The 21,752-nt window shown below is 40.7% G+C and overlaps 1 protein-coding gene across 9 annotated transcripts in view; it reads right to left on the bottom strand.

Annotated features, from left to right (window-relative positions):
• Window positions 1-21,752, bottom strand: part of MRTFA (myocardin related transcription factor A) — a 92,423-nt gene that overhangs the window by 24,237 nt on the left and 46,434 nt on the right. For all 9 annotated transcript variants that reach the window (XM_060279809.1, XM_060279813.1, XM_060279815.1 and 6 more), the window contains one exon: window positions 10,211-10,276. In XM_060279809.1, coding sequence (XP_060135792.1) covers window positions 10,211-10,276 — 66 coding nt within the window. The remainder of the gene's footprint in view (window positions 1-10,210; window positions 10,277-21,752) is intronic.

The following is a 21,752-nucleotide window of genomic DNA, read 5'->3' as shown; positions in this document are numbered from 1 at the left end:
TTAAACACTGTAGTGATATTATAGTAGCTTGCCAGTATCCCGAGAAAAACAGTGAGACCTATGTCTTCTCAGTTTTTAAAATTAGGAGCATTAGCTACAATCCAGAGAGTTGGTACAATAAAGGCTTGCGTATATATCTCATAGCTTCTATTTGTGATGCACCATAAGGGCATGACATTGAAGTAACAACTTTTGAAGCTCTCCCAAATGTGCTTTAGATTTGCAACCTCTGAGTGAAAGAGAGTAGATCAATTTATCTTAATGATGCTTTATAACTTCCCTTCCTTCCTCTGTATCCTTGTTCTTGCAGCACTCTCAGTCATCAAAAATATGAAACTAACTCCCTGCAACTGTTGGCACATGCAACCCTGAGGCACGGTGACTGAACCTGGAAGTACCATAGCTCAGTGGATGCAGAAGGTCCCACGGTTCAATCCCCAATCTCTCTAGGTAGGGCTGGGAATGTCTTCTATTGGAAACACTAGAAAGATGCTGTCAGTTGGTGTAAACAATGCGGACCTAGATGGACCAATGGTCTGACTCCATAGAAGGCAGCTTCCTGTTTCACCAGAGCAAACTTGTATTAAAACAAATGTCTCTTTGCCAAAGATCCTGAAGTTCCCTGTATGTCAGGAACACATAGTTCATTAAGTCTGGCATAATTTGTTATGCAGGGTAACTTTGTAGTTCACATTTAAAGTAAACTACAGTATCTTTCCCATCTAGTTCAAATGGGGAGGAAATGAAGCAGGGCAGAGAAATGTTCCTTTTTAGCAGATTAAAATTATGAGAAAAGGCGAAGCCATTTAGATAGCATTTCCTCACTTTCGCTACTTATTAACTGCTCTTGAAACACACACGGAATTTAGCTGAAAGCATGACCAACTAAATACAGTACCAGGAGCCATGGGAACAAATGGATTAGTTTATACATGAAATGTAGATAATACACTTCCAGAAAAAGTTAGAAAGCTGTTGATAGCTCTGTTTTGTGTTCTCCAAGGATTTGGTTAAAGCGGACTGCATTCTGAACATAGCACCACTTTTAAGAAAGCTTCACACAACCACAGAACACTAATTCAACTGAATGCTGTATATTGCTGGTTCAGATTGTTCATCTTATTGACCACTATATTGGTCGCAAAAAACAAGAAGCCATTTGCAACCATTCTAGCATCATGGACCAGAAAGTCAGCTTCAACTACTAGACTACAGCAATGTACCATTTACTCTGAGCTCCCCTGACCCACCAGTCGATAACATTAACTAGTTGTAATTCTCTTTAAAATGTGTTTTAAGTACTTGTACAATAGTTTTTCTCAGTTATTAGCTAATCCCAAAATAGAAACATTCCTTCCTATGTTAGATTTCTTATTAATCCCACAAATTAGAAGGAATTCTATTGCGCAAGCTTAATGATTAAAAGACAAACTGGCTGCGTTCAGGCAGAATACTTTTGCTTCCATTTCAGATTGACCACAGCTTGCCATTTCATTTCAGACCCAACAAACTGTGCTTGATCTTAATTACAGTTTCTTAAAACAAGACATCTTCATAGTTTAAGAAGTTGGGTTTTTCCAACAAACCATAGTTAAGTGGTCAGACATAATGCTGAACTGCGGTTAATCTAACATGGAAGCTTCTGATCTCTTCCCTGTGGAAAGAGGAGAGAACACACGAGGCCAAGGTTTGCCGCAGTTCATCCTCATAATGATACATATCATTGTTTGGTTTAGTGTTACATGTGAATTGGGTCAGTGTATCTGGGTTTGGACATTGCAACAATCTGTGGTTAATTTAAAAGGAACCAAAAGCTTTCTACACTCTTCATCATGGCTCCTGAGAAGTGGGGAGAACTCATTGCAGCTCATTGCTATAACTCTGAACCATGACATAGGATCATGTATGAAAGACAAGTCCATTATTTCTGTAAAACCCAAAGCTGGTAACTAGAAGTAATAATGTATTGGCATTTGATGCCAGGGACAAATGTGAGTAAAGTTAAAAGATAGGTAATCTTTATAGTCTTTTCAAATTCTTGTTGACAGGCTTCCATGTCATTCCTATACTAATCACAAAGGGGCACTAGAGAGCAGCACAAGCTGTCAAGGATGGGGTTCCTGCAGCAATGCCCTCTCCATCGTGGTTGTCTCACAACAGGGAGAGAGAGGCAGAGGTCTATGTAAAGCACTAACCACAAGACCACTGTGCTTGCAAGGCTATATTTTCACAATCAATTTCTGTGGATTTCCTTCCTGCTTGGTGGTTTGGAAGTGTTGACAGTATCCAACAACCTACAAAATGCATAATGGAAGGCACAGGGCAGAAGTCTCCTGTGGTTTCACCACATAATTTTATTAAATATGCTCTACAATATGGACATTTCTGTCTTCGAAGATAACTGCACTTGAAGCATGTCAGGAGACTAGTAGTCCTTTTTTAGCCTTATACTGTCATACCTCGGTTTAAGTACCCCTCGGTTTGAGGATTTCCAGTTTAAGAACTCCACAGACCTGTCTGGAACGGATTAATCCACTTTCCATTACTTTCAATGGGAAAGTTTGCTTCAGGTTAAGTACGGACTTCCGGAAACCAATTACACTCATACCTCAGGTTAAGTACACTTCAGGTTGAGTACTCTGCGGACCCGTCTGGAACAGATTAATCCACTTTCCATTACTTTCAATGGGAAAGTTCGCTTCAGGTTAAGTTTGCTTCAGGTTAAGTACAGACTTCCGGAACCAATTGTGTTTGTAAACCGAGGTACCACTGTATATAAAACTGTTGTGGAGGCCACTACACCTAACGTTTTTGTATAGGAGGCGGTGCTAGTTTTGGACACACAATTCAAGTACAGTACAATTCTAGTGATGGTTCTTCTCTGTGTGGGATCTGGGCATCTTTTTCTCAACGCTTAGGTGAGCTTCACAATTAGGGTAAAACATAGTGCATGAAGTGGTAACTAGGACAGGGGTGGGGAACTGAATCCAGCCAGCAGACCAGATTCATATACCTCCACCCTTGTGCACCATGTAACAGGTGGGCAAGACCACATACCACTCAATGCCCTAACATCACAATAGTATCAGGTAACCCATATGGTATACAACATTTTGAAACATTGCAAAGTCTTTCCAGATAGCGTCTGCATGCAAACCCCTTTTTCAAGTCTAGGCATATGCCTGGTGTCATTCATTCATTTTCTATGCAGCCCTTCATCAGTGAGGATCACAAGGCGTTTTACAATATAAAAACACAATAATACATAAAAGGCCAAAGACTGTTTAATTAGCCAAAGGCCTAATTAGTATGATAGCAGGTGGATATGCCTTAACCATATCAGCCTTGCAGGCCAAATGATGAGGTCTGGAAGGCCTAACTGGGCCTTAGGGCCAGACATTTCTCACCCCTGAGCTAGAGTTTAAAAGAAAAATGTACCAAAACAATGTTCCCACTGGACAAAATTCCGGTATCTGCTTTACTCATGTAAAAGCATGAAGTGGCTAATAATGGTGTTGCAAAGTTTCTATTTTGTAGCCTATCTGCTATACTATTTTTTATTCCTCAAAAAACAACCCCAAATCCTTCTCATTGTGAGTTGTCAGCTAATTCTCACAACAGCCGGGTGAAGTAGGGTTGGGCTAAGAGACAGTGACTAGTCCAGTAAGCTACATGGCTGAATGGGGAATTGAACCCAGATTGGTCTTGTCTCATTAACTACTACATGACACTAGTTCTCTACCAAATTCATATGAAAATTTCAAAATATGAAAGTAGGATGCCCAACAGTATCTAATATTCCTCTCCCAGCCTCCTTTTTTTCTGTCATTTGGAGAAGCTAGAAAACAGCTGTACCCTCTCGCACTTGTTCACATTCAAATTTCAGTGCAAATAAGAGCGGTCTCTTTTCCACTTGCCAGAAGGCTCAAGGGAAAGGCTGAGTAGGGAAAGACTCCTATGGTTCCTTATTGTTCCCAAAATACCACAAAGGATGAGAATCCTGCCTTTCCCTCAAGCTCTCTTCAAGCATCAGAAGACTCAAGGGAAAGGTACGGTCTACTCTCGTTTGCCCAGGTGTTTGGATAATAAAAGTGTGGGAGAGGTCCCTGCCATTTCTTACTTTCTCCATAATGCAGGACAAATTAGAGAAACCCTTGTCTCTCCCACAAGCCTCCTTGTGCATGCCAGATAACTTAGAGGAGGAGACTGGCAGCAAACACCAGCAGAAACTGGCCAGTAAACCTCAATGCAGATACAACAAATATAAACATCTGTCATATACTGATCAGTCTACTCTGTCTACAATTGGAAGGGGGGGAAATCAGAACCAAGGGACCACTGTAACCCCCCTGACCTCTCTAGCCAATCCTTGAGACTCACCCTAGGACCCATCTCTTACCAGCCCTGCAGATACTTCTGACTTCCATGTAGCTGGAATGTAGAATGCCATGCTGTACAAATGGAAAAGTCGCAATTTTGCCCATGAAGCAGTGCGGCCCTTGGGCAGAAAAGGGTTTCCCACCCTTGATCTACAATGGCTGATGGTAGAGGCTCTCCAGCATTTCCGACATGGCTCTTTCCAAGCCCTACATGGAGATACTGGGAATTAAGCCTGGGGTGCCTGCATATAAAACATGTGCCGCTGAGCTATGGTCTTATCCTTGATACTCTAGTTGAGTTGTGTGTGACATATATATGCTGGCTTTCAAGAAATGAAAATGTTAACTTCATCTAGAAATGGTGCTTTTAAGTTAGCTGCTTGAGATAGGCACAATGCATTAGGAAATGCTGAACTGTAGAGTATATGCAGGTTTACTAGCTCCCAGTCTGACAAAGCCCATCACATTTTACAAGTTTACTCAGGGCAAAATAATATTTCACTATTAGCATACCAAGAAAGTTAATGAAGGCACACAATGTGGTTTTAATTCCACTAGTTTAAAAAGTAAAAGAAGTAAAAGTACAGCCAACAGCTTGCATTATTCTAAAAGGAGATGGGTTGTTTTGAATGGGTATTTAAGCAAGCTTAAGTGTACTTGAGAAAAATAAATGTAAAAGCTTCCTATTTTTTTCTTTTCCATCCTCAAATGCAGATCTGTTTTGGGACAAACTGCTCTGACCTCAAATCTGTTCTAGGAAGAATGCCCAAAAATGCAAAGATAGGATCCATTTAAGTGAGTAAAAAGGGACCTATCAGGTCCTTGACTGCAATCCCTCTCCTCCCTAGGCATTTCACAAGTTGAATAAGTTCACAAATGAACTATATATCTAGAATATGCAGCCCCCAGCCTTGCCTTATACATACTGAACTGTTTAAATTAAGGAAGTTTAACAAAATACTCATATAATCTGAATCAACGGGACTGGAGGACACAACAAGCAGAAGCGTCTGGCCTTTTGTGGTTTCTCTAATTTACAATACTGCCAAGTTAAAATGAACAACTTCTAGAATCTCTCTGAACTGCACACTGGCATTATGGTCAGCCCATACTATTAATAAAGCAAGATACCAGACCTCATAATGTAAATTCAGTCCTCTTCCTTCTGACCCTGGTGATTAAAGCCTTTATTGTTTGTTTATCATGTGCTTGTTTTATGTAAACAATTTTTGGAAGAGAAACCCAGAAGAATCAAGCAGGGCTTCCCTCAAAAGCAAGGTCAAGGAATGTCATTATAACATACCTGAATATATTTACACTGAACGTGTACAGAGGCAAGGATGGAGGACAATTTATGCATTTCTACTATTATGGCAGCCACTATTCTATACTAGGACCAGCAAAGGTGCCTTGATTCTAAATTTTCATTAAGATTAGCAATAGTCAATCTCTACGGTTTTATCGTAGAGAGCTGGACCATAAAGAAGGCTGATCGCCGAAGAATTGATGCTTCTGAATTATGGTGCTGGAGGAGACTCTTGAGAGTCCCATGGACTGCAAGAAGATCAAACCTATCCATTCTGAAGGAAATCAGCCCCGAGTGCTCACTGGAAGGACAGATCATGAAGCTGAGGCTCCAATACTTTGGACACCTCATGAGAAGAGAAGACTCCCTGGAAAAGACTCTGATGTTGGGAAAGATGGAGGGCACAAGGAGAAGAGGACGACAGAGGACGAGATGGTTGGACACTGTTCTTGAAGCTACCAACATGAGTTTGACCAAACTGCAGGAGGCAGTGGAAGACAGGAGTGCCTGGCATGCTCTGGTCCATGAGGTCACGAAGAGTCGGACATGACTAAACAACTAAACAACAACAACAACAACAACAACAACAAACAACAACAACAACGGTTTTATCACACTTTAACATCACACCAAGATGCAGAATCAGGGCTAAACTATTGAAACATGGGCTAATTCAGTTCTCCAATGCTTTCATTAGAACAAAGTATGTATGCATATATATATATAAGCTATTTATATACCACTTAAAAAAATTCCTTCAGTAGCACCTTAAAGACCAACTAAGTTTTTATTTTGGTATGAGCTTTCGTGTGCATGCACGCTTCTTCAGATACCAGATATTCTTCAGGTATCTGAAGAAGTGTGCATGCACACGAAAGCTCATACCAAAATAAAAACTTAGTTGGTCTTTAAGGTGCTACTGAAGGAATTTTTTTATTTTGCTTCGACTCAGACCAACACGGCTACCTACCTGTAACTATATACCACTTAATCACTGAAGTTTCTAATCTGGTTTCACTCTGGAACACAACGGGGGGTAGGTGGTAAAACCTGACCCTCATCCCTGACACTGGAATCACTGTGACACTGGAACAAGCCAGGCCTCCATCTCAACTATCTCCTTGTGCCCCTATACTTTATCCCAAAATGGTTTCCAAAAATAAAGCACTGCACTGGGGGCCTAAACCAACCTGCCAACCATAACAACAGGAGGACTGGCCTCCATTAACAAGGCCCTCTGCATACAGAGATGCACAGCACCCTACAGCCCCTTCCTCTACATGCATACCTAATTATCAGAGTGATGGGCACTTAACTAATAATAGATTAAAACAACAGTATGAAGTGTTTTATAGTTTGGATCACAGCATACTACACAGAATGCTTACTCTGTGTCTCTATGATAGTGATTGGGAAAATGTACACGCACACAACCCCACCAAATAAAAATTCTGGGGAATGATGGGAGTACCGTAGTAGTCCAACATCTGGATGGCCAGAAGGTCCCCATTCCTGATCTATGCTACAGGTAAACCCTAGCAGCCAAAAGACATGTGCCTGATAAAGTGTAGTCAATAAACACAAAAGAATACAGTGGTACCTCTACTTACGAATTACTTACGAATGTTTCTACTTACGAACGGAGCTCCGTCCGCCACCTTGGATGCGGTTTAGATAGGATTTTTTCTACTTACGAATTTTTAGATAGGGTTGCTTCGACTTATGATTTTTTTCTCCCAATGCATTCCTATGGGACTTACAATTTTTTCCACTTACAAATGTGCGTTCAGAACGCATTACATTTGTAAGTAGAGGTACCACTGTACAAATAAGTAGGACTGAAACAAGAACCAACTAATGAACCCAAGTAGTCAATTAAAGTTTTAATCAACCTCCACTCAACCATAAAGCTCGCTGGGTGACTGTGAGCCAGTTACACTTTCTCAGCCTATCCTACCTCAAAGGGTTGTGGTGAAGATAAATTTAAGTACATTGCTTTTAGCTCACTGAAGGAACGGTGGGATAAAAGATAATTATTTTGAATGGATATGGCACTTCATTGATCTAGCAATGGCTACATATCATAGGAAGAGATGACAAGGGTTGTGTGGCCTCCTGGCAGAGATCTAAAGCCAAGGTTTTGCTTGCTGTCATCAAGGTGGAAGACACTGGTGATACTGCTGCCTGCTCCTCCAGTCAAAAGCCTGGCCAACCAGTAGGGAAGACCGTGTTGGGGGTGGGAGTCAGAAAAGGATGGGTACTGGGTTCCTAGAAGCTCCTCTTGTTGCTTCTCACTGAAGCACAATAGTCTGGGGAAGGGCAGGCAGGCAGGCTGTGGGTCCCCAACAGCTCCACCCACCACTAGAAAGGGAAATCCCCAGCACTTTGGAGTTGCTTCCTCACAGAGATGGCTTGGGTCAACCTCATCTCTCAAATTTCAATATACAAAAAAATAGCTGCACACTGACACTTAAAATGAAAATTAGATGTGTCTTATTAAAACACTATGAACTGAAACCCAATTCTTTTCTTCCACATCCCCACTTCTACATTTTAAAAAAAAACAACCGATGCAACAATATAATTCTTTGGTCTAGAACAAATATTTCTTCTGATCTATCCAATGTATCAGAGTTGTATGTGTTTTCTTTTCTTTAAAAAAAAATCCTGGAGAGTATGTCTGAACATTTAAAAGTGTCCATTAACATTCTAAATCTAGAATTTATTCATGTGCAAGCCTAACTGAACAATTAATAAAGTAAAACTGATGGTTAATTGTCTGAAAGTGATTTAAAATTGAATGGCAGGCCCACAAATGAGATATGAGGGTGGCAGTGAAGAAAGGGGAAAGTGAGCTAACCCTAGTTTTGCAATAATACATTTTCAACTAATGGTATTCTGTTTTGTGCTATCCTTGACAAGTTTCTTAGACACTCTCTGCACTAGAGGAATAACATTCACTAATCTGCTTGCCAAATATGTCTGTTTATACTGAAAAGATCAAGTTTTATATTAGTTTTCTGCCTATAATACACCTATTCAAAACACCTGGTTTGCTCTTAAATTTGTTTACATCTAGTGCCACTGGCCACAAAGCAAATCAGCATGCATACAGAATCCAGACTCCTGCCTATTGGAATTACAGAGGCAGCAACGGAAATAGCCCAATTAGCTGTTAAAACACTTCAATGGTATCCGAAAACCTATCAAATCCATTATAAAGAAGGTCACTTGGAAAACAGCGATTCAACATGCAATTGTTGACATACATTTTACTACAGTTGTCAATTCTGAAATTAAAGATGCTGAACAAGTCAGCATGAGGCACTGGGGGGGGGCTGTTAGAGCCCCCTTTACACTGGGGTTCTGTTAGAAACCCCTTTGCTCACAAAAGACACAAACAAACCAGAGAATCATGGAACAATTTTTTAGAATTTGACAAATTTTATAAACATGCCAACTAAAATCATATGTCTGAACATGAAGAACAGAAACCAAAAGTGAACAGAATCATTCACTAGTACTGTATCAAGATATATGAAAATATATGTGCAAGACAGGGCCCTCCAAACTCCTCTTTATTTGCTTTTCAGCTTTTAGAGAGTCAGGAACTTCCCCCAGAAATAACTGTGTACTTCCAACTAATCAACAGACAAAAATGTTTATAGGCCAGCTTCACATAAAGTCCCAGTTGTTATTGCAACAGCTAGGACTTGCAAAATAAAATGTTGATATATCTGGATGCTGCTTATAACTGGAAGAAAGAAAATCCTTCTAACCCAAAATGAGTCGTCTAGTAGTCTTGTAGCAAAACAGCAACATGATATTGGTACACTGAGCTGATGGTTGCACAATTCTTAGCAGAGCCAACACCTTTGTAAAGGCATCAAGGCAAATACAGAACATGTAAAAGTAATTCAACTGCTTTTCTACCAGCCCTCTACCAGCTCTCCTGATGCATTTGTCTATTTAATCATAACTTTTCATACACTAAAAAGTTATTTTCGAAGCATTCCTTAGCCCTGCATATATTCATTTCATCGTTGACTTTAGCCACACCTAGTGAACAAGCTATTGCAGCACTATGCATCAAAACCTGCTGGCTGCAGTGAAATTCTAAACAGTAGCAAATGCAGAAAAAAATATTTGTTGCTGGAACATTTTATAGCCAGGGCACTACTAAGCATGTGTGCAGCCACACTCCCAGCTCAATAGCAGGAAGCATGCTAAGAAAATGACTACCATGCACCCAGTTTTTCACGTTTCTAGCATGGCAACATCTTCCCATAAGTCCTTCTTTATCAGGTAATACAGCCACATCTTACTCTGTGCAGCAACCAACTTCCAGAAAATAGATGCTAGGGTACCAGTCCTAAAAATTAAAAATGGCACAAGACTCCACACACCCTACATGGGGATTGAAGTGGAAGGGATCTTGGAAGGGCAGATGTTTCAAAGCTCTCTCATCTCAATAAAAGACTGTGTATTCAAAGAGAAAGAAGAAGTTTAAACAAGTTATACTTACGAGGCATGATCCCTTGGCTAACCAGCTCCTCGCGTGTTCGTCGCTGCTGGAGCTTCAACTGTAGCACTGCAATGAGGCAGACAAAGAATTAAGTGCGGAACAGGTTACTGTGACATGCCACAATGCAGAGCATATTTTTCTCTTCATTTTCTTTTCTTTTAGCTCCAGAACATTAGTGTGTAGGAGAGAAGCCCTGTCATCCCCACCCAACTCTTAACTCTTGCAATTGCAGAAGTGGCCTCAGGCACCAAGGTTTCCGTATTCTGCTGTAGACAGCGGGGAGAGGAAGTTACAAAGCATTTTAGCAGGTTGATAAAAAAATCCACAGAGTATGAAAACAGGGCCTGTTGCTCAACAACTCCTGCAGCACCACAATCCTTTGCAAACAATGAAAGCATAAAAACATGGGGACCACACAAAAAGACTCCGATCCAGTAAAATGCAGAAATTCACATTTACCAAAGTTTTCATTCATATACACCTAAATTTATCACTAACAACTATACTGTCAGTTGCATGGCTTGTCCCCATTTCTTACAACCAACAGGTTGTACCAAAACTGTTTCCTAAAAATAAGATTCCAAGAAAAAATCCTCTTAAGGATTTGAAGAGTTCAGCGTAAACCATCTACAAGTTTATACTGAAGGGCAACATAACATGGATCAGTGTCTTCTGAATCTGAATGTACTTTAATTATCCTCACAATCCATGGAGTTAGTGACACAAGGTATATTTTACATACTCTCTCAATGTATGCTTACAAATCATAGTGTGGTATTAAAATATACTATAAATTGTGAGAACAAAACAGAAATAAATTCTGAGTAGCATATCTGCAGGAAAAGGTATTATGTTATGTGTATCTTTAGACATTTTTCCATGCAGAAATAGGCACAAAGATAATGAAGGTGAGTATACCCATAGCTATGGATACACACAATATGTTATACTGTATATGCAAATCATGTTGCAGTTATGTGCTTATAGAAGGTGCTGATACAAGTTAGCTGCCCCATTTAACTGAAAATTATTCTTGATCTGGTCCTCCACATGGTGTTAAGAGGCACCAACTAAAGCTGTTTGGGCTGTTAGGGTTTGAAATTAGCAGGGCGCCCGGGCGCCCAAAGATTCTCCATTTGTGAGCACCTCAAAAAGTCTGGGTGCCATTTTTAACGCCGGGCAGACACTCAAGAAGTCTATGAATAGACAATATGTTAAGGAGTTTAACATTAAATACTGTTTTGAAAACACCAAATTAAACATGTAAAATGTTTAAAGTGTGATATTAACAATGTGTCACTTATGTGAGTTGCATATTAATTCATTCTTATCAAAATAATAAATAAAAAGTGTTGCCGACCCCCCCCCCCAGTGGCGACTACATTCTTTTGGCGCCCACAACCCAGGTCCCAGAAGCCATTTGGCTCCTAATTTTTCTATCTCAATTTCTAACGCTGGTTATGGTAATATAAAACCCAACTTTTGTATGGCCTTTTTATGATTGTGCAAGTTTTGATTTCCTAAAGATTGAAATAGCGTAAGTGGAATATAGAACTTTTTTAAAAAATTGCTTTCATAAGTACAAGGCAATCAATCATTTGTTAACTATTCAAGTGACACCAGTATTACACAAGTAAACTTAAAGTAATTCTGCAAGATGACAACATACAAGCATGTTTGTATCATATCCTGAGTGCAAAAGTTTGCAAAAAGTTACAATATAAACTGGGATCAACTCTCTTTAGAAGAAATATAGAACAAACAATTTCGAACATCATAGACACATTCAGAAATAATTTCCAGAGAGGCAGTTTTAGTGTGTTGCAGAAAAACAACAACAAAAGAATCTTGTGGTACTATAAAGATTAACACATTTATTATGGCATTAGCTTGTCTGAACTAGTCCACAAGTATACACCTTTGAGGTATTAAGTACACATTTCTATACTGCCTTCATTTGAAAAAAAGCATTAAAAATAATCTTACTACCAGAACAGTGTAGCAATAAACTGAAGCCACTGAAGGGTGGGTCAAAATAGTACTGCATGAACCGTTTGAATCGGAAGTGAAAACACCCATTGTAACCAGATGAAAGTATACGAGAGGAACTTAAGGTAGGCTGAAAGTAGTTACTCAAGAAGCCTGCTAGAATGTAATGCTGAAAGGCTGCTGTCAAGTAGCATACGCTTTCATGCTGAAGGGAATGGAACAACTCATCTAAAATCGTTAAAGCTGCAACGAGTCTACTGCTAGTTTTCCAAAACCCACTTTCTTTTAAAACACTGTTTTAAAATATTTGCATTGTTGAAGTTTATAAACACTGCCCCAACTCAAAATTCTGTTTGTGCTTTGATATGTGCGTAGAAGTTCCTCACCAAAGCCAAACCAGTATGGGGCTACCAGTTCCAGCTACTTTAAGCTTCTAGGTAACAATCCATCTTGCATCCAGCCCACATCCCCAATTCCCACACTTTCTAATCGCCTGCATGACCACCAGGCCACACAAGCGTTTATATCCTGCGCTGAGTGCTTTTGCATCTGATAGCAGGTCTGAACCATTTCCCTTCCACATCCTTTTCGGCAGCTAGCTGAAAGCGTTTCTAAACTAAGCCCATGACCCCCGCCCCCACTTGGAACTCTCTAGGTTTGATTAAAGTAGGCAGAGTCACTTCAGGCTTGCGGGGTGAACCTCAGAGTGAACCCTCTGGCCACCACTGCCGTGGGCGACTCCAGCTCCTCTCTCCTGCTCTAATGAAGTGTCAGTGGGCCTCTCCACAAGTGACAGCAGAGAGGATGAGGAGGTGGCAGCCAAGGCAAATGCAAAGGAGGATAAAGTAGCAGCAGCAGCAGCACAGAGCGAGAAGTGACCCTCAGCATGTTAAATTAAGTAGGTGCTGCCCTTTGGTGATCAAATTCTATTAAGACTATTACCCATTCTGTTTATACATTGTGCCATTGTGATCATTTTATTTATGTTTTGTAAATTTATAACATTTAAAACATAATAAATAACTGCCACATTATTTCACCTCAAGAGGTAGCTGGGGCTTGTCAACCTGGGAGGGCAGCCCATCTAGGAGAAGAAAAACTGATCCTAAACCTCCACTGTTTTTCAGGAGAAGAAAAAGCTAAGGAGGAAACCCTACACAAATCCAGACTGGAGTCCCTAAGACAATTGGATGGTGCCTTCTGGCAACTCCTGTAGCCAAGCTGGTGCCAAACATATCACTCTGCTTTCCTTTGGATCACCATCAGTGAGGCTGGGGGGTGGGGTGTCTTGTTGTCTGGGCAGCCCAGGACCTCCATACACACTGCCCAGGCTTGCACCCTAAGGTGGTCACTTGGTGCTGCTAACAGAATGGTTTGACTTCACCCCCAGAGGCACACTCCATTATTTCTCAAGACAGATGAATACTAACATCGATTTCAATTCAGCACTAACTGCTAAGCTACCAATGCAAATAACCAATGCAAATAAGCAATAAAGAGCTCAAAACCACACCCCCATCCCCAATTAATCTGAAGTTTATTTGAAAAGGTTATATTCTTTTCTTGCTATGGTGACCCTGACAGCTAGCAACCAATTCATATGAAATGTTCATATTCCCTTCTGAATCATGAGTGCTCACAAAACATACTCAGCATAGAAGGTATGTGGTTCGAAGTGTGAGACCATTAAGAAATAAAAATTAAGGCGCTTACAGTGAAATTGCTGAAAGCTCAAAGTGCTAACCAGCTTTTAAATGGATTCATGAAATATTGTTTGCCAGGTTCAAAAAGAGTTAGAATGCGGCAGAGATCCAGAGGTATGCACTCCAACAACAACAACTTATTTATATGTCACCCATCTGACTGCCCCAGCCACTCTGGGCAGCTTCCAACAAAAAACAGTAAAAAACACAATACAACATCACACATTAAAAACTTCCCTGGATGCCAATGCTTTCTTGTAGCAAACATATGAGCTTCGATCTTAGATTGGAGGTGCTGCCAAGCTTATTTAGAGCAGGCCTTTGCCTTGTACAGTACATGAAACATGATGCCATTCTAGAGAATACTGTAATACTTTAATCCACTGAAGGCTGAGGGGGAATGTGAACTGTCTATGCACTTTGGCAGATTATATAGTTCATAAACATTTAAATGAAGCAGATTGTACACACCACCTAAAGAGTCATGGCTGTGTATTCCATCAGCTGGAAGAACTGGCACTCATTTCAATTTTACAGTGCATATTGCTCCTATGATGTGTATGAACTCTTGAAGAGCTCATCAATCTTAAGCATAGGACAAAACTTACAGAAAACTGTTTGCTTTACTACATCTCACACCCCATTCCTGTTTTTACTTGAGTGCAGGAACAACTACTGCTGCAAAATGCCAGGAGTTTCTTTACAGCTTCCTTGGCAACCACAGTAAGGAAAAGGAGAACTTGTTGATTTACTCTGTAATATCTTTAGGAGACACTCGGGGCAAGACACCCTATTTATATTCATGTCAGGGGATTATACCAATGCAAAAATGCTGAGAAAATTTGAACTACTTCCCTTTGGGCTATAAAGGGGGGTGGCTTACAAAAGCAGATATGAAATGCAGAAAACAGAATCAGTTCCTTTAACTGAATTTTACTCAGTTCCAGTTGGTGGATGGAAGGAAATCTTCTCCACCTCAAACCATGGTGATTTAATATTTGCATTTCCAAGCTCCCAGAAATCTTCCTGAGAAACAAAACAGTTTTTACTTCTGAAAGATTGCTAAGACAGCTGCCAGTAAGCAGACCAGGCATTTGTTCACATGCTTCCAGTGCTGCTGAATACAACCACAGTCCCTTGCAAATAGACAAGAGACACACACTTCAAAAGCATCAAGGAAAACAGATGCACTTCAACAGCCTTCATACCAGACCCTTCTCCCCAATAACTTTTAGAATTTGAGAAAAATCTCAAATATATTTTCATCCATTTTCAACAGCCTATTTTGCTCTTTCCCTTGAAGCCGATCTAGTGATAAGGAACTCTTTTACTAAAGGTAAAACAAAAAAGATTCTAAAGAGGATAACCTAGGCTAAAGTTCCCTAAAGTTGATCCTTATTATGTAGCCAAAACTATACTATGCACAAAAAAGAGGGGGATATCATCAAGCTTGGGTGAAAGTGCAAAAATACAAAAAGGTATTCTATTTTTTAAAAGTGCAGGTCCCACTTGCCTAATTCTACCTCCAAAGGAAATTATTCCCTTTGATAACACTCGTCATTAGTGTGACTAATGAGTTATATGATCTTGTTGACTGTGTGTCATACTGAGTTTTAAAATGATAGATCAGGAATTATCAAGCTTTCTGCCCTCAAGGAAAAACCTGAGATGGCTGGAAATTCCTGAGGTGCATCATCACACAACGGAAGAAGACTTTGGTACAATCAGCTGGCCATTATTGACATCATGCTATCTAATCCATCTCTGGATATTGCTAAATTCTTTGCCATGGCACTTTCCTTGCAGCAAGGAGTTCTATATATCAGATTTCCTTAAGCTCAGTACAGACATCTGCTCTGGAGATAAGGTACAACCTCTACATTTGGGGCAAAGTTTGCCGATCCAAAGTCTGATTCAGCATAGGAGAATGTTTTTTTCTTTTGTTTCACCCTCCTTCCCATCCCTACATGCATCTCAAAGTATTTTACCCATCTCCTGCAATTTCTTCTCCCATTCTCCTTTCAGGCTCAACTTATACTGTAACCCTACCCCCAAAAAATTACCTGTTTGTTTCATCCAGTGGCTCTGGCTGATCCTGGTCAACTGTTTCAGAAACACTGTTCTGGGTAATTTGTAGTTTCTTCAGAACTTTATTTAGCACGGTGGCCTAGGATATTTGTTTATGCCAAGGGTCGGGAACCTTTTCCATTCAGAGGGCCACATTATGGCAAACATTACAAGGGCCACGTGACAGTGGTGGGCATGGCCACACACACACACATCAGTCTCCATCCTAGCCAGAAAGAGTTGTTTTCTCAGTTCAATAACATGTTCCAGCAAGGTAAAATCACTAGAGGAGGGTGCGGAGCAGGACCAATGAGGATGTTTGGTCAGGGCAGAGTCCCAATGGCCAAGTCAAGATGGATGCATTGGGCCCTGGGCCCAAGATTCCATACACCTGATCTATACTGCCAATATGGTTAAGTGGGTAAAATTCTGGACTAAGACTGGAAGTTCAGATTCAAATACTCACTCAATCATGAAGCCCATAGTGGGCCAGCTGCTCTCTCAGCCAAACCTACCTCACACAACTGTTGTGAGGGAAATAGTGGAAAGGGAGAAGACGACCTTGCATGCCACCTTCAGCTCCTTGGGGGAAAGGCAGAGTATAAATGTAAAACATGTAAGTTGGTTTTACCTAAATGTACACTTCCTCAAAATAAATAATAACTTTGTCTTGAAGAGATGCTTTGATCGATTTGAACTGACACAAATTAGTATAGCAAGAACACACTCAGTAATTCAGCAACTTCAAGAGACATACAGTCCCTTTTGTTTTAATTTTGTGAGCCACCCAGAGGACACTGTCCTGGGGGTGGCCTAGAAATCTTTTAAAATAAATTAATATTTTTCTGCTGATTTTTTTTGCATTTGATGTTGCTGCAATAGCAGAATACAACAAAGCTTGAGGAAGATGGTTAATAAATCTATTGTGAATGAAATGGAAATCTTACTTTTATACAAAGTTAGGCTTCAAGGTATCACTCTGAGTAGCAACTGTGAATCCTTAATTTGGGATTGCACACTTCTCAAATCATCAAGTCAAAGCTCGATGGTGTACCTCCCCCTCATTTTATTCAAGTTGGCTGACTGGAATGAAAAAAGCCCTTATAATTAAATATTTTGTATTTTGGTGTCTCCATCTGAAATGAATGCAATATTGCCAGTATAAATGCACACATACACACGCCTTGAACATCTCCATTAATACTGGGCCACTGCACTGCAGTCATGGACAAGCACCCAAAACATTCTCAGACAAATTAATTGTCCTCTTGGTAGGGAAGCAATCAAAGTGTTTAAAGCACAATGGGATATAATCAATGCTAGTCATATTCTTGAGTAGGCCTACTGATATTAATGGACAAGACGTAAGTTAGTCTATAATTTTAAATGGGTCTAACAAGAGAAGACAACTCCATGTGGGTTCTTTTTTGCTGCCAAATTTCTAAATCCATACATTCAATGACAATTTTAGAAAACAGACTTAGATCACAGTATGCTAAGCAAGTGTGCCTCAGACACTTACCACTAGGTCTAAGGTAACAGCTGTGGCTCATAGGAGCAGTCTGGTAAACTAGGAGAGAGAAAATGTCAAATGTATCCAAAAAGTTTGAACAGAAAGAAGCTGCTTCAGGTATCTATACTGTTCTAAACTCCCTTATCACCTAATTTCTTGTAACATCCTAATTCTACTATTCAGATGGAGCAGTTCTTCCTGTAATTCCGCATCCAGCTCTTATGTGTTCATTAGTTTCAGTTTTCCTGTTTGAATATGTGGTATATTTATGCAATATGCTTCTAAACTGTGTCATGATGACCCTCATTTATAAAAGCTGAAATGTGCCATCTTTACTAAGGACAAGGCAGACAACAAGAAAAGAAAACCACCTGATTAGTGCATGGTACTTACTAGCTGAATGTATGTTCAAAATGAGCACACAGTGGCAGTGCCTTTCCGTCTGGCAGGAACCAATAACTTGGGAGTATATACAGTACAGTACAGAACAAGAGTGTTATTTTCCTCTGAAAATCAAAATATTAGAGAAATTCTGAACAAAGCCCTTATACCTAAACATAATGTAACAGTAACAATTTGAAGTATGATATGCATCATAGCACAAACTATGAAAGTAGCTCAGTGCTTGGGACTGGCCCTAACAGTGCAGTAAAGGTACCCCTGACCATTAGGTCCAATCGCGGATGACTCTGGGGTTGCACGCTCACCTCGCTCTATAGGCCGAGGGAGCCGACGTACAGCTTCCAGGTCATGTGGCCAGCATGACTAAGCCGCTTCTGGCGAACCAGAGCAGCGCACAGAAACGCAATTTACCTTCCCACCGGAGCCGTACCTATTTATCTACTTGCACTGGATGTGCTTTCGAACTACTAGGTAGGCAGGAGCTGGGACCGAACAACGGGAGCTCACCCCGTCGTGGGGATTCGAACTGCTGACCTTCCGATTGGCAAGCCCTAGGCTCTGTGGTTTAGACTACAGTGCCACCCGCTTCCCAAACAGTGCAGTAGAGGTTAGCAAATTATCCTAATCAGAACCCATAAAGAAGAAGAAAGGGGTTTATTCAAGTTACGGCCTCCACTATACATGGTAGCGATAACTGAATTATTTGCTTAGCTTCATCACACAAAACTTTCCCATTAAACCAAAATCTGAAATTTTGGTTTGAAGTGAGTTTCCATTTCTGGGTTGGAGGGCAAGCACTAACCATTGTTTGCCATTTCAGCTGTCACAGCAAGACTAGAATGCTGACAAAGCTCACAAACAAAAAGGCTTGCAATAGAGGTATTACAGTATGCAAGAGAACTACACTAAATCCTAACCACTAGTATAGAATTCCACATGGCAGAAACCTAGCTAGTGGGTGAGTCAGCTTCGAATCAAAAAAGGTAAGCTTAACTTTTAGATCAAGCTCAATGTATATTTCAGTTTATGTTAAATGAATTACACTTTATAGGTTAAAAAAGGACCCAGCTGAAAGTACGAAGGATATACCCTAGCGCAGGAATGTCCATCAGGTAGATTGCGATTGACTGGTCAATCACAGGGGTGTCCCTGGTCGATCGCCATAGTGTTCCAGAATACTTAAAACAAACAAACTTCTGGCAATGACAATGGGTAGATCACAACCAGTCTTTTTATACTGTGAGTAGATCGCAGTCTCTTGGGAGTTGGACATGCCTGCCCTAGAGGGAATTGTTGTTGTTTAGTCGTTTAGTCGTGTCCAACTCTTCGTGACCCCATGGACCATAGCACGCCAGGCACTCCTGTCTTTCACTGCCTCCCGCAGTTTGGTCAAACTCATGTCATGGAGTTTTCTTGGCAGGGATACTGGAGTGGCTTGCCAGTTCCTTCTCCAGGTAGATCACGTTTAGTCAAAACTCTCCACTATGACCTGTCCATCTTGGGTGGCCCTGCATGGCATAGCTCATAGCTTCTCTGAGTTATTCAAGCCCCTTCGCCACGACAAGGCATTGATCCATGAAGGGAATACTAATAGTGACTGATTTGATAATTGGGGGCATAGATAGCTGGGTGTGTGATAGGTGTGCAGATTGCATACTGGCTTGTTCACCCGACACAAAAATTGTGGGTGCTGCACATTGTCTAGATCAGGCACCCCCAAACTTCAGCCCTCCAGATGTTTTGGAATACAATTCCCATCATCCCTGACCACTGGTCCTGTTAGCTAGGGATCATGGGAGTTGTAGGCCAAAACATCTGGAGAGCAGCAGTTTGCGGATGCCTGGTCTAGAAGATAGCCTGATAGTTTGTGGGAGGAGTTAGTGGCTGTGACACCAATGAAGTGAGGAAATGTAAATGACGTCCTGGAAGTGAAGTTTAGGCTGTGAGGTAGGATGTTGAAAGCAAGGACCTTCAATGTTGTTTTCTCTGAAATGCTACACATTCCAAGTGTAAGGCCAGCAAGACAGGTAGGCACAGGATGAGATAGAGTCAGAAGGGGCACATTATAGCAGTATAGAGAGGCTAAAGCATGATAGACTAAAACACAAACACCAAACACATCTGAATAGAGACACTGTATGGAAGTGTTAATAATGCTAGAAGTCTCTGAGCCAAGTTGATCAAGCTGGAGTGCTTGGTCTTAGAGCATAGACAGAGTAGCAGTAGAGTAACTGCTAGAGTTACTCTACAGAGTAACTGCTAGAGTGCAGTGCAAAGCATTTCCACAGAGCTCACAGCATCTGCCTTTGCAAATACATTACACAAGCACAGCTGGTATAATGGGATTGCAAGTAAAAACAAGTAAGTCAAATGGCTGGACCATACTGGGCTTGAATAAATTCCAGAGTATATGCCTTGTCTGGGAGCTATCCAGAATTGGAGTGTAAGCTCTGGCAGGAATCCCACCCCACAAGGACAGTTTTTAATGCTGATTCTTCAAAAACCTTACTGTAACCTGCACTTCCATTTGCAGTATCTCTTTTTTTGCTTCCTCTTTCCCCCCCAAAGCCTTGCATTAACAAGAGGAGGTTACTGGCTGCTGCTCAGGCCTGTTTCCGTGTGAATACTTTACTTTGTCAAAAGTATCCCCAGTGCCTGCTACAGCTGAACCCTGCCTTTTGCCATGTCCAGCATCCTTCTGAGTATCCTAGAATTTTGGAACACTACACAAAAAGCAAATAACCCGATCAACCAATATTCTTTACTTCAAGAACCAGTCACAACCTGCTACCACACTTCTGCTACATATTTGCTCTCTACATCTTGAACACAAATTCCAGCTCCCATTCCTGTTGTGGTCTCTTTCCAAATCTTCTGCTTACCTCCCTTGGGGCTGGTAACTCACTGATTGCCTTGGCTGGCAATGTTTTGAATTTATCTACATGTCTCTGACAGATCCTGGCGATGTACACTTGCTTTATAGAAAGGATTCTGGACTTACATGTTTCCAAAAGAAGCAGCTTCACCAAACAGCAAGAATCTTTACACCCCTTTGTGTGGGAGTTCGGGGAAAGAAAAGATGCACTTACCCAACAGATTTGAATGACAGTTTTGCTTTGGGGAACAGTTAAGAGAGATGATTGGCAAAAATGTAAGCAGGCAGCCTTTTATCAGGTGGGTTCAGATTATAAATCGAAGGTGTTGGTTGGTTCCAATCCATAAATGCCTGCAGCAACTCAGAGAGATGTACATTTTTTTAAAAAAACACACACAAAATCTCTAGTTTACAACTGCTATGTGTGAAACATTATAGCAGTATAATGCTATAATTCCCATTCATCTTGCTAGAGAAGATACACAATGCTCAGAGAAAGCAGACTTTCTTAAAAAAAAACTGGTAGTCATTTTACATTTCAATTAGATTTTTTTCTGAGCATTCGCTCATATTTTAACATATGTGGTAAAGTAGACTAAAATGATACAGGAAAATACCTAGAGTTTGTAAACTTTTGTGAATGTTGGAGATTTCTAAAGTACTGTTTCCTCATCTTAAACACAATTTCCTTATTGCAGGGCAGCAAATATGGTATTCTCCAGATGTTGTTGACATTTCTCTTCTGTCAATCCCAGCCAGCACAGCCAATGGTCAGGGACCATGGGAGTTTTACTCCATCAACAACTACAGGACACTTTATTGGTTACATCTGCTCATAAATTCACCTTCAGCCTTTCCATATAGTGGCATGCTAGACTTCATTACAGACACCTTCATTATTTCTGCTAAAATGAACCCTTCTGCTGACTGCCTCAATTTCCTCACATCTCCTTCCCTGCCCCAATACTGCCTGTTCTTCAAACAAATCTCCTA

The sequence above is a fragment of the Zootoca vivipara genome, chromosome 10 (genome assembly GCF_963506605.1).
Source record: "Zootoca vivipara chromosome 10, rZooViv1.1, whole genome shotgun sequence".
Lineage (NCBI taxonomy): Eukaryota > Metazoa > Chordata > Lepidosauria > Squamata > Lacertidae > Zootoca > Zootoca vivipara.
The sequence above is the reverse complement of the archived record's forward strand: the minus strand, read 5'-3'. Positions and strand labels throughout refer to the sequence as shown.